Consider the following 13243-nt stretch of genomic DNA (forward strand, 5'->3'; position numbering starts at 1 on the left):
GGGTCGGACATTGCGGGATTGAAGCCCGGGACCAGATGGGGAACCAGCGGGAGAAATCCCCCCCCCCGAACCCCCGCGAGGGGACCGCGGGGAGGGGGGTGCCGGGAGGAAAATTCCCGTTCCCGTTGCCATGGCTTCCCCTCAGGATGCGATCACATCACGGACAGCCCGAGGGGGTCGGGGTGCGGGGGTCCCCGGGGGGCTCGTGGCGGGGGGCAGCCGGGCAGAGCTGGCGGCGCCGGGGGCGGGGGCGGGCGGGGGGGCTCCGGGGGGGGCAGTGCCAGCAGCCGAACACGTTTGGGAGCCGGTGACGTCTGCTCCGGAGGGAGGGAAACAGGAGACACAGAGAGGGTCCGGTCCGGTCCGGCCCGGAGGAGCGGAGCGGGCTCAGGGGACCCTGCCCGCCATGTCCCTCCCGGGCCGCCCCCCGGGGCCGCGGGGGTCCGGGGGGCTCCGCTGAGCCCCGGCCATGGGGGGGCCGGAGCGGTGGTCGCTGCTCTGGCTCCTGCAGACGGCGCTGATCCGCGGCATCGTCCTGACGGGGGGACAGAGCCCCCAGCGGGGACCCCCTGAGCTGGGGGGGTGGTCCCCGACCCCCTCATCCTCCTGGGCGCCCACAGCAGAGCCGGGAGCTCCGGGGGACCCCGAGGGCTCGGCGGCGGCTTTGGCTTTTCTGCAGACGGGGGATGCTCGGCAACTGGCGAGGGCGAACTGCAGCCGGGGGGTGACCGCGGGAGCCCCCGGCCCCGCTCCCCCCCCGGGACTCCGGGCCACCCTGCGTGCCGCCCCCGAAGCTCTGTCCCAGGCCGCCAATTTCCTCAATATGCTCTTCCAGACCAACGACATCCGCGAAGCCAGCGTGGCCGAGGACGTGGAGTGGTACCAGGCGCTGGTCCGCAGCCTGGTGGAGGGGCACCCGTGGGTGCGCCGCGCGGTGCTGGCCCTCGACGCCCACCCGCTGGCCCCCAAGCCCCGGCTGATGCTCCAGGCCACCAAAAGGGACGGGGAGATCTTCCTGCAAGACGTCTCCACCTCCGCCCCCAGCTTGGGCAACCTCAGCTGGGACAACGAGTGGTTCAACGCCCCCAAATCCCAGCGGAACCCCCCCCTCCGCAAGCGCCTGCTCAGCAACGACCTGCGCACCATGGAGACCCCCAAGTGGCAGCGGGGGGACAGCTACGTGGGGGACTCGGGACACGTGCGGTGGTCCCCGCCGTTCCTCGAGTGTCGGGAGGGGAGGTTCCTGCCCGCCTGGGCTGTCACCCTCTCCTCTGCTTTCTACGGGCTCAAGCCGGACCTCAGCCCCGAGTTTAAGTAAGTGGGAGGGGTCGCGAGGGGGTTCCGAGGGACTGAGGGGAGGGGAGGGGGTGTCTAAGGGTCCCCGGGGTGCAGGGGGGGTGCCGGCCCCCCTGCCTGCATCCCCCATCTGTGTGCGTGGGCATTTGCACGTCCACAGGGACAGAGATGTCCTCGTCCCCCCTCGGTTGTGTCCCCCCCCATCCAATCTTCGGCTGCCACCCCCCTGCCATAGCCCCCTCGGGAGCTGGGCTGGGGTCTCCCTCCTGGGCTCTGGAGGTGTCCCCGGGTTGGTGGGTCCTGGGTGCACCCCCTGAGCCACAGCAGGGGTGGAGGGGACAGCTGGGGTTGGTCCTGGAGAGGTGACATGGCCTTATTTCCAAGGGACAACCTGTGTCCTCCTGGGAGCACCCGGGGGAAAGGGTCAGTCCTGCAGGACGAGGGACAGGGACACCCCAGGAGCTGCCCTTTCCCCATGGGCTGCATTAACCCCCACCTTGGGAGGCAGAATCCACACTCAGGAGCAGCTGCCCCAGCTCCAGCCTCCCCCAGCCACAGCCCTGAGGGGGGGACAGCCCTGACAAGGGGTCTGGGGACATTGGTGACACTTGGCATTGTCCCACCGTCCACGCACCGGCTCCCCCATGGCTGTGTCCTCTCCTACATGGGACACTGTCACACGGGGTGGGGGGCAGGGGGCGGTCAGGGGGAGCCCCCCAAGGGCTGACCCCCTCCCTCTGCACAGGGGTGTCCTGCGGGTGGACATCGACCTGCAGGATGTGACCATTGATCAGTGTGCCAGTGGCCCGGGCTGGTTCACCAACACACACCTCTGTGACCTCAACAGCACCCAGGTACCAGCCACCAGCACCCTGCACCCCATCCCCACACCCAACCCTCCCTGTCCCCCCATCCGGGCCGTCCCTGTGTCTGTCCCTGTCCCTGTCCCTGTCCCTGTCCCTGTCCCTCTCTCCAGGCTCAGCTTTATCCTTTCCTGCCTGATCCATCTGCTTGGTTCAGCTGCTCCGGGTGCCACAGCCCAGGGGTTTATTGTGCAAATCTTCCTTCCCCAAGGCCAGCAGCAGCAGTGGGTGACCCAGCTGTGGGTGACAGCACTGGGGGACAGTGGGACAATCATCCCAACCAGCCCCTCCCGTGGTGCCCACCCGGAATGTGTTTGTTCCCCAACCAGCACCATCCCAACCCAGGGCAAACCCCACAGCCCCCCAGCTCGGTGCCCACCCCGGAGGCAAAAAAAAAAAAATTTGTCCCCAAGTGGGAAAGGCGTCACCAGCTTCACTTTCCTGCCGGCCATGCCCTGGGGAGGGCTCCAGGAAACAACAATACCCAGAGGAGCTGCCAGCCCGGCCCACTCGGGGCAGGATTTGGCCAAGGGGGGATTAGGGCAGCAGTGCCCTGCCCGTTGCTGCCGTCAGGGCTGGCAGGATTAGTGCCTGCTGCTGCATTAAGTGTCCATTTAGGGTTTAGGGAGGGATTTGAGGGGCCAAGCTTCGGCTTTTAATTCCTCAATGTTTAACCACTGATTCCTCCTGGGGGTGGGGGGAGGATGGGATGGGGGTCAGGCACTTCGGGGGGCCGGGGTGGGGGGGATGTGGGGAGCAGGACAGGCTGTGCTCAGCCTCTCTCCTTCAGTGTGTCCCCCAGGAGAGCTCTGGCTTTGTCCTTGGGAAGTACCTGTGTCGCTGCAAGCCGGGATTTTACGGGGCTGGCGGAGTGGCCAGCGGTGCCCGGGCAGGTGGGTGCCATGCCCAGCCCCAAGGGTCCCCCATCCACCCCGTGGCAGATGGCTACAGCAGTGGGGACAGTGGCTGGGGGGTGGGGGACACACTTTGTGGAGGGGACAGTCCTATTGTGTCAGCAAGGCAGGGACGAGGTGGCCTCACCTGGCTGTGGCTCTGTCCCCAGGTGTGGTGGGGGCAGATGGAGGGTCCCGGCTGGCGTGCTGGCCCTGCCACCAGGGCTGTGCCACCTGCGAGGATGACAAACCCTGCCTGATCCAGGAGGATGGGGTGCTGCGGGCAGCCGTCCTCTCCTGCCAGGCCAGCTGCATGCTGGCTGTCTTCCTCAGCATGCTCGTCTCCTACCACTTCCGACGGAGCAAGGCAAGATGTCCCCGGGTCCCTCCCCCCCCCCCGGAAACCCTCCGGCCTTGAGAGACTCTCGGAGGGGAGGTCCTGGCAGTGGGCAGGATGTCACAGCCCCAAAACATCCCTTTGGATGGCTCCATCCCCTCCGGGCACCCGCTCCCCCGGCTGCACCCTCACGTCTCTGTCCCTGCAGAGGATCCGGTCGTCGGGAGTCATCCTCCTGGAGACGATCCTCTTCGGATCCCTCCTTCTCTACTTCCCGGTGAGTATTCAGCCATCCCCAAACCTCTGGGCTGGGGGTTCAGAGGGTTTCGAGCTGGGCCCGTTGCCTCCCGGGTGAGGACACCGAGCTGGCCCCGAGCAGTGCCCGGGCACAGCTCCACCTAATTGTTGATTTTGCTGGCAAAGCCCCCGGTGGCTGCGCTGGAAACCTTCTTGGAAAACCAAATCCCTTTTCTCTCGCTAGCTGCGGGGGTTAATCCCTGCCCAAATCCCCTCTCCCGCCCGCAAGAGACGCAAGGGATGCTGCGGAGCCAAGGGGGAAGGGCAGCGGAGGGGCTGGCCCAAAACCGGGTCGTTTCTGAGTCTCCAGAGTTTGCTGCCCCCCCGTGGCGGGCAGGATCAGGTCCCGTGCTGCCCTCAGAACCCCCTCCCCTCCCTCTCTCCCACCACCCCAGGTTTTCATCCTGTACTTCAAGCCGAGCATCTTCCGCTGCATCGTCCTGCGCTGGGTGCGCATGCTCGGCTTCGCCATCGTCTACGGCACCATCACCCTCAAGCTCTACAGGTAGCTGGGGTGGGTGGGGGAGGGGTGGGTGGGTGGGTGCTTGGGACCCTCCCCCATCAGGAAGGGGCTGGGTGCTCACCCCTCCACGCCTCGCAGGGTGCTGAAGGTGTTCCTGTCCCGCACGGCCCGGCGGGTGCCCTATGTGTCGAGCGGGCGGGTGCTGAAGATGTTGGGGCTGATCCTGCTCCTGGTGCTGTGGTTCCTGGCGGCCTGGACCATCGGGATGCTGGAGAACATCGAGAAGAACATCCCGCTGGTGATCCGCACCCAGACTGCCCGTGGCCTCCACTTCTACATCTGCGGCCACGACCGCTGGGACTACATGATGGTGATCGGTGAGACCACCCCCCCCCGGGACCCCACGAGTCCCCACACCCCCGGGACCCCATCCCAGAAACGTGGGGTTCTCGTTTCCTTGTCCCTGTAACCCACCGGGAGCCTGCAGTCAGGACCCGGGCACCCTGAGCAGCACCCACCCTGCAGCTCATCACCCACACAGCTCAGCACCCATTGGTACCACCCAGGAAACCCCCCCAGGAGGTGATGGGTCCGGGTGCTCAGCACCATCCCCCGCTCTCTCCCGCAGCCGAAATGCTCTTCCTGCTCTGGGGCAGCTTCTTGTGCTACGCCACGCGGGCCGTGCCCTCCGCCTTCCACGAGCCCCGCTACATGGGCATCGCTCTGCACAACGAGCTCATGATCTCCTCTGCCTTCCACGTGGCCAGGTAGGAAACAGGGACGAGATTCCCATCCCTGGAGGCGTGGGGGAACTGGAGGAAACCCCCTGAAGCCAGCAGGTCCCTGGCAGGGTGGGAGCTGCAGGGTCCGGGGGTGGGGAGGGGGCTGCAGGTGGGTCCCGGCGCTGCCCTCCTTGTCCCCTCCAGGTTCATCATGGTCCCCTCGCTGCACCCCGACTGGACCCTGCTCCTCTTCTTCGCCCACACCCACAGCACCATCACCATGACCCTGGTGCTGCTCTTCATCCCCAAGGTACCGCTGGGATCGGGGGGGGGGGGGCGGTTTGGGGACCTGCGTTTTGGGGACGACCCCTCGGCACCTCCTCCTCCCCTTCACATCTCCTCCTTTTCCCCTCCCCGAAAATAAAAAGTTCCTGCACGCCGGGTCGCCGCTGCGGGAGGAGATCGCGGCCGAGGTGTACGAGGACGAGGTGGACATGAGGCGCTCGGGCTCCTGCCTGACCAGCAGCATCGCCTCGGCCTGGAGCGAGCGCAGTCTCGACCCCGATGACATTCGGGTGGGTGGCACACTCAGGACCTTCTTTTGAGGCTAGCTATACGGCCCCGCCCGCAGTAAGAGGTGCCTTTCGCGATCTTTCTCCTGATGCAAAGCAGGGGTTGGGTTGGGGTTGTTTTTTTTTGTTGTTGTTGTTGTTGTTTTTTTTGGGGGGGGGGGCGGCGGGGGAGGAGGGAGGGTGCGGCGTGACCCGTGGGCAAACCCGCTGTGTCCCCTGGGTGGGAGGGACGGGAGGGACTGGGCGGGGGCTTGGGGACACGGGGACAGGCTGGCCCCGCCGCAGCCCCCATTGTACGCGCTCTGCTCTCTCCTCCCCCCCTCTCCCCCTCTCTCCGCCGCGTCCCCCGGCGCGCAGGAGGAGCTGAAGAAGCTCTACGGGCAGCTGGAGGCGCTGAGGACACGGAGGATGGCAGCCAACAACCCCCACCTCCCCAAAAAGCGCAGCCCCCGCCGCAGCCTCGCCCGCTCCACCCTGCGCCGGAGCAGCGGGGGGGGGGAGCGGGGGGCGGGCACCCCGGCACGCCGCAGCTCCTCGGCCAGGAGGGTCCCCAATGCCACCCTGCGCAAGTCCCGCAGCACCGAGGGACCCCCGCGGGGGTCTCGGGGTGGCCCCCCCAGCCCCGCGTCCCCCGTGCCGGGGAGGAAGATGACGGTGAGGATGGCCTCGGAGCAATCCGACAGCGAGTCCCTGGATGCCGCCCCTCTCATCTGCAAGTCTGCCAGTGCCCAAAACCTGCTGGGCCCCGGGCAGCCCCCCCAGCCCCACGCAGCCCCCTTGCAGAAGTCTCTGAGTGTCGTGGCTGGTCCCCGGGACGAGGCTCTGCTCGCTGCCAGCCGAGCTGGGTGGGAGGAGCAGCACAGCACCCAGCACCCAGCCACCCCCTCCTTGGGACACCCCAGGGGCCAGGGACCCCCCGAGCAAGCCACGATGCCCCAAAGTCCCCATGAAGCTGATGCCATCCCACCAGCCGGCTCCATCCCTGCTGAGGGGAGTCCCCAGGAGGACACCTCCCCCCTGGGGGATGGCAAAGTGCAGAAAAATGTCACCCACGGACCCATCAAGAGCGTCAGCGTCGACAGCTCCCTCCTGCCGGGGCGGGTGCGGGTGGCAGTGAAGAGGACCCCCCCACCACCACCCATCCGCTGCCAGAGCCTGGGCCACCGTGCCACAGCAGCTGGGGACAGCCCGGAGCCACCCCTGGAGCTCCCAGCAGAGGATGGAAAGCTGGAGGGGACAGTGGGGGGAGATCCAGGACAGGAGCCCCCCCCGGGGAGGAAGGGCAGGCTGCTGCCCACCCCCTCCATCCCAGCACACGTCTGTCCCTGGGAGCTGATCCAGGATGAGATCCTGAGTCGGAAGCAAAAATCCACTGAGGCAGCAGAACCGGGGTCCCCCGGTGACACAGAGGTCACCCCCCCAAGCCTGAAGCCACCCCCCCAACCCACTTCCCTCAAGGGTCTGGGACTCGCCCTCAAAGCCTTCAACCGTGCCAGGGGGAAAAGCATCCTGAGGGGGAAGAGAGAGGGTGAGGGGAGCCTGGGGAAGAGGGAGCAGGATGGGGGCAGCAGGAGGGAGAGGTCCAGCCTGGTGGGGACATCGGGGGTGTCCCTCGGGGGGATCGGCCAAGGCTCAGCCACCAAAAGCCCTGAGTGGAGCAGGCAGAGGCCGGGCAGTGAGCCCACCACCCACCCGGGACAGGGGGACACAGGGCCCTGCCAGCACAACAACAATGCTGGCACCAGTGGGGAAGCTGCAGGCTGGGGGGACAGCGGGGCAGAAGGAGAGGGGGACAGGACAGCCCCAGGGACAGAGGGACTGGCAGAGGAGCCCGGCAGTCCCCAGGGGGCTGGGGATGCATCCTCAGGGGGCGATGAGATCCCACCCGGGAGTGGCCACCAAGGAGGAGCTGGAGGTCCCTGTGACAGCCCAGCAGTGGCCAGCAGTGGGAAGGCAGAGGTGTGGCCCCAGCAAAGGGACGTGGTTGCTGTGGGGGAGGTGGGGAAGGATGCTCCTGTGGCCACCATGGAGGACGGGGTGGCTGATGGGCTCAAGGGGGACAGGAGCTCCATCCCTCTTCTTCCTCCTCCTCCTCCAGACCCTGCAGTGGTGCAGCAGCCACACAGAGAACCCACCCTGGGCAGCTCCCACCCACCCACTGCTGGGGTGCAGAGAGTGGGTGCTGAGGAACTGGGGGCTGAGGAACTGGGGGCTGAGGTTTGTCCTCAGGGAGCCTCCATCAGCCCAGCAGGGAAAGGAGCCTTGCTGCGCCAGGAGGCCGTCGCTTCCCGGGAGGACACTTGGGTCCCAGGAAGTCAGGAGAGCCTGGGAAAAGTGCTGGAAAAGAGCAGGAGCCAACCCGAGCCCCTGGGTCCTGGGGGGAGCTGGGGTGCTGGGATGGTCCCCCCAAGGAGCCACAGTCTGGGGATGGCCCTGGGGAAGGGGGGCAGTGAGGGGGAACCCCTCGACCCCCAGGAAAAGCTGGGTGTGGAAAAACCCCCAGGAAACCTCCCAGAGCTGCCAAAAGGGGCTTTGGGGAAAGTGAGCAGCATGGAGGGCAGGAGGGATGAGGTTTGTCCGTGGGAGAGCGGGGAAGGGGAAAGGAAAATGAGAGCAGAAATCTGTCCCTGGGATGTGGAGGGGGCTCAGCCAGAGGAAGAGAAGCAGGAAGGAGGAAGGAGGCAGCTGGAGAAGAGAACCCCCCCAAAATCAGGGGGGGCTGTGGGAGGGCAGGAGAGCAGGAGCAGCCTGCAAGCACCCAGACCCCCACCCAAACCTGCTCCCAAAAGCTCTGAGCTGCCAGAAGTGACCTCGAGGAGCCCGACAAGCACTCGGGCCTCAGTTTGTCCCTGGGAAGCAGCAGGAGCTGACAGTGATGCAGCAGCAGAGGTTTGCCCTTGGGAAAGGGGAACAGCTTCATCAGATGCAGAAAAAATGGGTGATGGGGAAATTCCCCCAGTGAAAAATGGGATTTCCCTGCAGAGAGCATCCCCGAGGGCCAGGGCAGGGACAAGGGAGGGGGAAAGTGGCCAGAAAGGACCCCCCAGCAGGGGGCTCATGGCAAAACCCCCATCTCTGCCCACAACATCCTGGAAACAAGGAGGAACCACTGAGAGCAGGAAAGCTGATGTCTGCCCATGGGAAGTGGAGGGTGAGCCGGTTCCTAAATCAGAAATCTGCCCCTGGGAAGAGCCCACAGCTCCATCAGGGAAAGAGAGACCCAGCCAGGACACCCCTGGGGCTTCCAAAGGGGAAAGCAAAGCAAGGTCTGGAGGACTTGAAGATATCAAAGCAAAGCTGGCAGAGCACAGGGACACTGGGACATCTCCAGAGCTCAGTAGGAAAAGCCTGGAATGCTCCAAAGCAAAACCCAAGAAATCCCTGACTGTGGAGAGCATAAAGGAGGAAATCTGTCCCTGGGAGAGCCTGGGCACAGAGCAGCCCCCAGAACAACCCCGAGCCAGGAGCCCAGAGCTGCCCAAATCCCCTTCCAGGAAATCCCAGAGTGTGGAGAGCCTGAAGGCTGAGGTCTGTCCTTGGGAGGCTCCAGAGCCTGAAACCACTGCTAAAGCTGAAATCTGTCCCTGGGAGGTGGCTGCTCCTCCATCAGGTAAAGAAAAACCAAGGCAGGACAAAGGTGCTCTGTCCATAGTGAGCAGAAGCCCTTCAACAGGTCCAGGTCTCCTGAAAGAGACCCGAGACATCAGGACTGCAAAGAAGGAGAAAGCCAGCAGTGACCTTGAGTCCATCTGTCCCTGGGAGAGCACAGAGGGAACCTCCCCGGGGTACAGCACAAGGAGCACAGAGCTGCTGAAAGCCACCTCCAAGAAATCAGAGAGCACTGGGAGCATGAAGGAGGAAATCTGTCCCTGGGAGAGCCTGGGCACGGAGCAGCCCCCAGAACAACCCCGAGCCAGGAGCCCAGAACTGCCCAAATCTCCTTCCAGGAAATCCCAGAGTGTGGAGAGCCTGAAGGCTGAGGTCTGTCCTTGGGAGGCTCCAGAGCCTGAAGCCACTGCTAAGGCTGAAATCTGTCCCTGGGAGGTGGCTGCAGCTCCTTCTGATCAACCAAAGGGGAGTCCTGGGGGGGTCTCCAAGGGGGACAAGCACATCCCACCCCAGGCAGGGTTAGGAAGCAAAATGAGATCCCTGGGGAAGGGCAGTGGTGAGCGGGAGGCTGTCTGTCCTTGGGAGAGCACAGAGCAGCCCCCAGAACAACCCCGAGCCAGGAGCCCAGAGCTGCCCAAATCCCCTTCCAGGAAATCCCAGAGTGTGGAGAGCCTGAAGGCTGAGGTCTGTCCTTGGGAAGTTCCAGAGCCTGAAGCCACTGCTAAGGCTGAAATCTGTCCCTGGGAGGTGGCTGCTCCTCCATCAGGCAAAGAAAAACCAAGGCAGGACAAAGGTGCTCTGTCCATAGTGAGCAGAAACCTTTCCACAACTCAAGCCAAAGGAGAGCGTGAGTCCATCTGTCCCTGGGAGAGCCTGGACACAGAGCAGCCCCCAGCAAAGCTCAGCACTGGGAGTCCAGAGCTGCCCAAATCCCTTTCCAAGAAATCCCAGAGTGTGGAGAGCCTGAAGGCTGAGGTCTGTCCTTGGGAGGCTCCAGAGCCTGAAACCACTGCTAAAGCTGAAATCTGTCCCTGGGAGGTGGCTGCTCCTCCATCAGGTAAAGAAAAACCAAGGCAGGACAAAGGTGCTCTGTCCATAGTGAGCAAAAGCCCTTCAACAGGTCCAGGTCTCCTGAAAGAGACCCGAGACATCAGGACTGCAAAGAAGGAAAAAGCCAGCAGTGACCTTGAGTCCATCTGTCCCTGGGAGAGCACAGAGGGAACCTCCCCGGGGTACAGCACAAGGAGCACAGAGCTGCTGAAAGCCACCTCCAAGAAATCAGAGAGCACTGGGAGCATGAAGGAGGAAATCTGTCCCTGGGAGAGCCTGGGCATGGAGCAGCCCCCAGAAGAACCCCGAGCCAGGAGCCCAGAACTGCCCAAATCTCCTTCCAGGAAATCCCAGAGTGTGGAGAGCCTGAAGGCTGAGGTCTGTCCTTGGGAGGTTCCAGAGCCTGAAGCCACTGCTAAGGCTGAAATCTGTCCCTGGGAGGTGGCTGCTCCTCCATCAGGCAAAGAAAAACCAAGGCAGGACAAAGGTGCTCTGTCCATAGTGAGCAGAAGCCCTTCAACAGGTCCAGGACTCCCCAAAGAGGTTGCAGAGAGCACGACTGCAAAGAAGGAGAAAGGAAAAGCAGAGCGTGAGTCCATCTGTCCCTGGGAGAGCCTGGACATGGAGCAGCCCCCAAAAGAACCCTGTGCCAGGAGCCCAGAGCTGCCCAAATCCCCTTCCAGGAAATCCCAGAGTGTGGAGAGCCTGAAGGCTGAGGTCTGTCCTTGGGAGGTTCCAGAGCCTGAAACCACTGCTAAGGCTGAAATCTGTCCCTGGGAGGTGGCTGCAGCTCCTTCTGATCAACCAAAGGGGAGTCCTGGGGGGGTCTCCAAGGGGGACAAGCACATCCCACCCCAGGCAGGGTTAGGAAGCAAAATGAGATCCCTGGGGAAGGGCAGTGGTGAGCAGGAGGCTGTCTGTCCTTGGGAGAGCACGGAGCAGCCCCCAGAACAACCCCGAGCCAGGAGCCCAGAGCTGCCCAAATCCCCTTCCAGAAAATCCCAGAGTGTGGAGAGCCTGAAGGCTGAGGTCTGTCCTTGGGAAGTTCCAGACCCTGAAGCCACTGCTAAGGCTGAAATCTGTCCCTGGGAGGTGGCTGCAGCTCCGCAGGAGGAAGGAGCAGCCCCCGGGCAGGTGAAGCTCCCACCAAAAAAAGAAGGGGGTGCCCCCAAATCGGAGGAGAAGGGGAGCAGCGAGCGTGAGGCCATCTGTCCCTGGGAGAGCCTGGGCACGGAGGAGCCTTCCCTGAAAACCGCAGCGGGGGCAGAGCCCTCCCAGAAATCCGGGAATGCGGAGGGCTGGAATGATGCCGTGTGCCCTTGGGAAGCAGCTGAGCCCAGCAGCTCGGGGAAGGAGAATTCCAGAGCCCCCCCGGGGGTGGGAAAGTCCAAGCTGGTGGCCGTGTCTGCGATTGCTCTGCTGAAGAAACCCAAGGGCAGGTCCGGGGACAAAGCGGAGCACAAAGCCCTGCACCGAACCGGCCCGGGCATCCGACCGCCCCGGGGCTCCAGGAACCTTCCCGGAACCATCCCGGGCACCGGCGGGGCTGAGGTTTGTCCTTGGGAAGCAGGAGAGGAGCCCCCATCCCCTGATGAGAGCAGCACAGAGCCCAGGAAAGCCTCCGAGGTTTGTCCCTGGGAGGAGGAGAGCCCAGAACCCACCCTGGGTGGAGAGAGCGGGGCCAGCAGGAGCTCTGGGGATGGGGACAAGGATGGGAGGGAACCCAAACCCGAGGTCTGCCCCTGGGACCACCAGTAGGTCCTTATCACATGAGCCCTTCACAGCCAGGACAGGGACACCAGTGTCCACCAAAGCCAAAGCCACCACCAGGCTCCCAGTGAGCTCCAGGGGTGGCCAAGGGGAAAGTTTTCCACCCTGAGCCAAGTGAAGCTGGGGGGGAAAAAAATCAAACCAGGGGGAGGAGAGGAGCTTCCCAGGGCTTCTGCTGATCTCCCCAGCACTGCTGGCACCTCCATTCCAATCCAGGGGGGGTTTTGTGAGCCCTGCAGGTCCTGAAGCTGGGGATGAAGAGCTGCTGTCCCCAGCCAGCCCCATGGCACCTTTCATTTCCTTGACACGAAGCCATTTATTTTTCAACGTCCTCTGAAGTCACCAGGCCAGCTGCAGGGCTGCCACACATGCCAAGCAAACCTTTCTGCTCTGTTTTGGTGATGCTTCAACACTGTCCTCTTCTGCTCCATCACTCGACCTGGGGGGGACAACCCAACCTTCAGCCTCCCCCCCCCCCCCCCCCACTGCTCTGCTTTTAAAAAAAAAAAATCTGCAGCCACCAGGGCTGGGCTGGGGCCTCCTGCTACCAACTTCTCATCAGCTTCTCAGCCACACTTGTAACTCTTGCAGCAACTCAGCTGTGAAGGTTTTTGTCTTAACTAACAATGCCACTAACTTTTCAAAGCACTTTCTTGTCACTGGTTTCTTCTTCTTCTTCACTCCTGGGTGGGGATATTTACATTCACCCCGTGTACAAACGTCCCCAGAAACCAGCACAGCCTCTGCCCATCAGCATTCCCACTCCCACTCCCAAGCCTTCACCTTTACAGCCCAGCTGGGGAAGGGCCGGATGCCTTGGGGCATCCCACACTCCAGCTTCTCCCCTGGATTCCCCAGACCCCTCCCTAGGGAGCAGAGATGCCAGGAGACCCCCGTGGGACAGGGAAGATGCTGGGACCACAGAGGGACCACGACCTCCAGAGCATCAGGCAGGGCTGCCAGGTTTGCCCCCACCAGTGGACCAGGAGGGGGAAGCTCAGGATGAGGGGAGCAGCCCCTGGTTTGTCCCTCTGCACCCCTTAAATGGAAGCAAATAAATCCTGAGGCAGCAGAAGGGAAGGTTTCAGTTCTCCCTCTGATCTCCCCACCCAAGGCTGGGGCTCATCCTCCTCTTCCTTCATCCTTTCCTTCCCCTCTCCTTGGAAAGGGGCATTGCTGGAGTGCTCTGGATGCCCCAGCACCACCTGATGGGGTCAGGGAGTGAATGCACAGAAAATAAAATGTACAGAAATGTACAGAAAATAAAAAAGTGTCCCCTGCAGCCAGAGTGCAGCCTGGTCTGTGGGGGGAGGCTCAGAATGTGGGGAAGGAAACCCAGGAGCAGGAGTGGTTCAGTGCAGAGTTGGCTGT

The 13243-nt window shown here is 63.5% G+C and overlaps 1 protein-coding gene across 1 annotated transcript; it reads left to right on the plus strand.

Annotated features, from left to right (window-relative positions):
* Positions 1-318: 318 nt before the first annotated feature.
* GPR179 (G protein-coupled receptor 179) lies at positions 319-12520 on the plus strand. The gene is made up of 11 exons (XM_071728265.1): positions 319-1314; positions 2042-2150; positions 2950-3052; positions 3223-3419; positions 3598-3666; positions 4082-4191; positions 4288-4526; positions 4778-4916; positions 5076-5181; positions 5300-5446; positions 5801-12520. The coding sequence occupies exons 1-11, from the start codon at positions 470-472 to the stop codon at positions 11858-11860; spliced, it is 8124 nt and encodes a 2707-aa protein (XP_071584366.1). The 5' UTR covers positions 319-469; the 3' UTR covers positions 11861-12520.
* Positions 12521-13243: the final 723 nt, after the last annotated feature.

Source organism: Heliangelus exortis, chromosome 29, assembly GCF_036169615.1.
Source record: "Heliangelus exortis chromosome 29, bHelExo1.hap1, whole genome shotgun sequence".
Classification (NCBI taxonomy): domain Eukaryota; kingdom Metazoa; phylum Chordata; class Aves; order Apodiformes; family Trochilidae; genus Heliangelus; species Heliangelus exortis.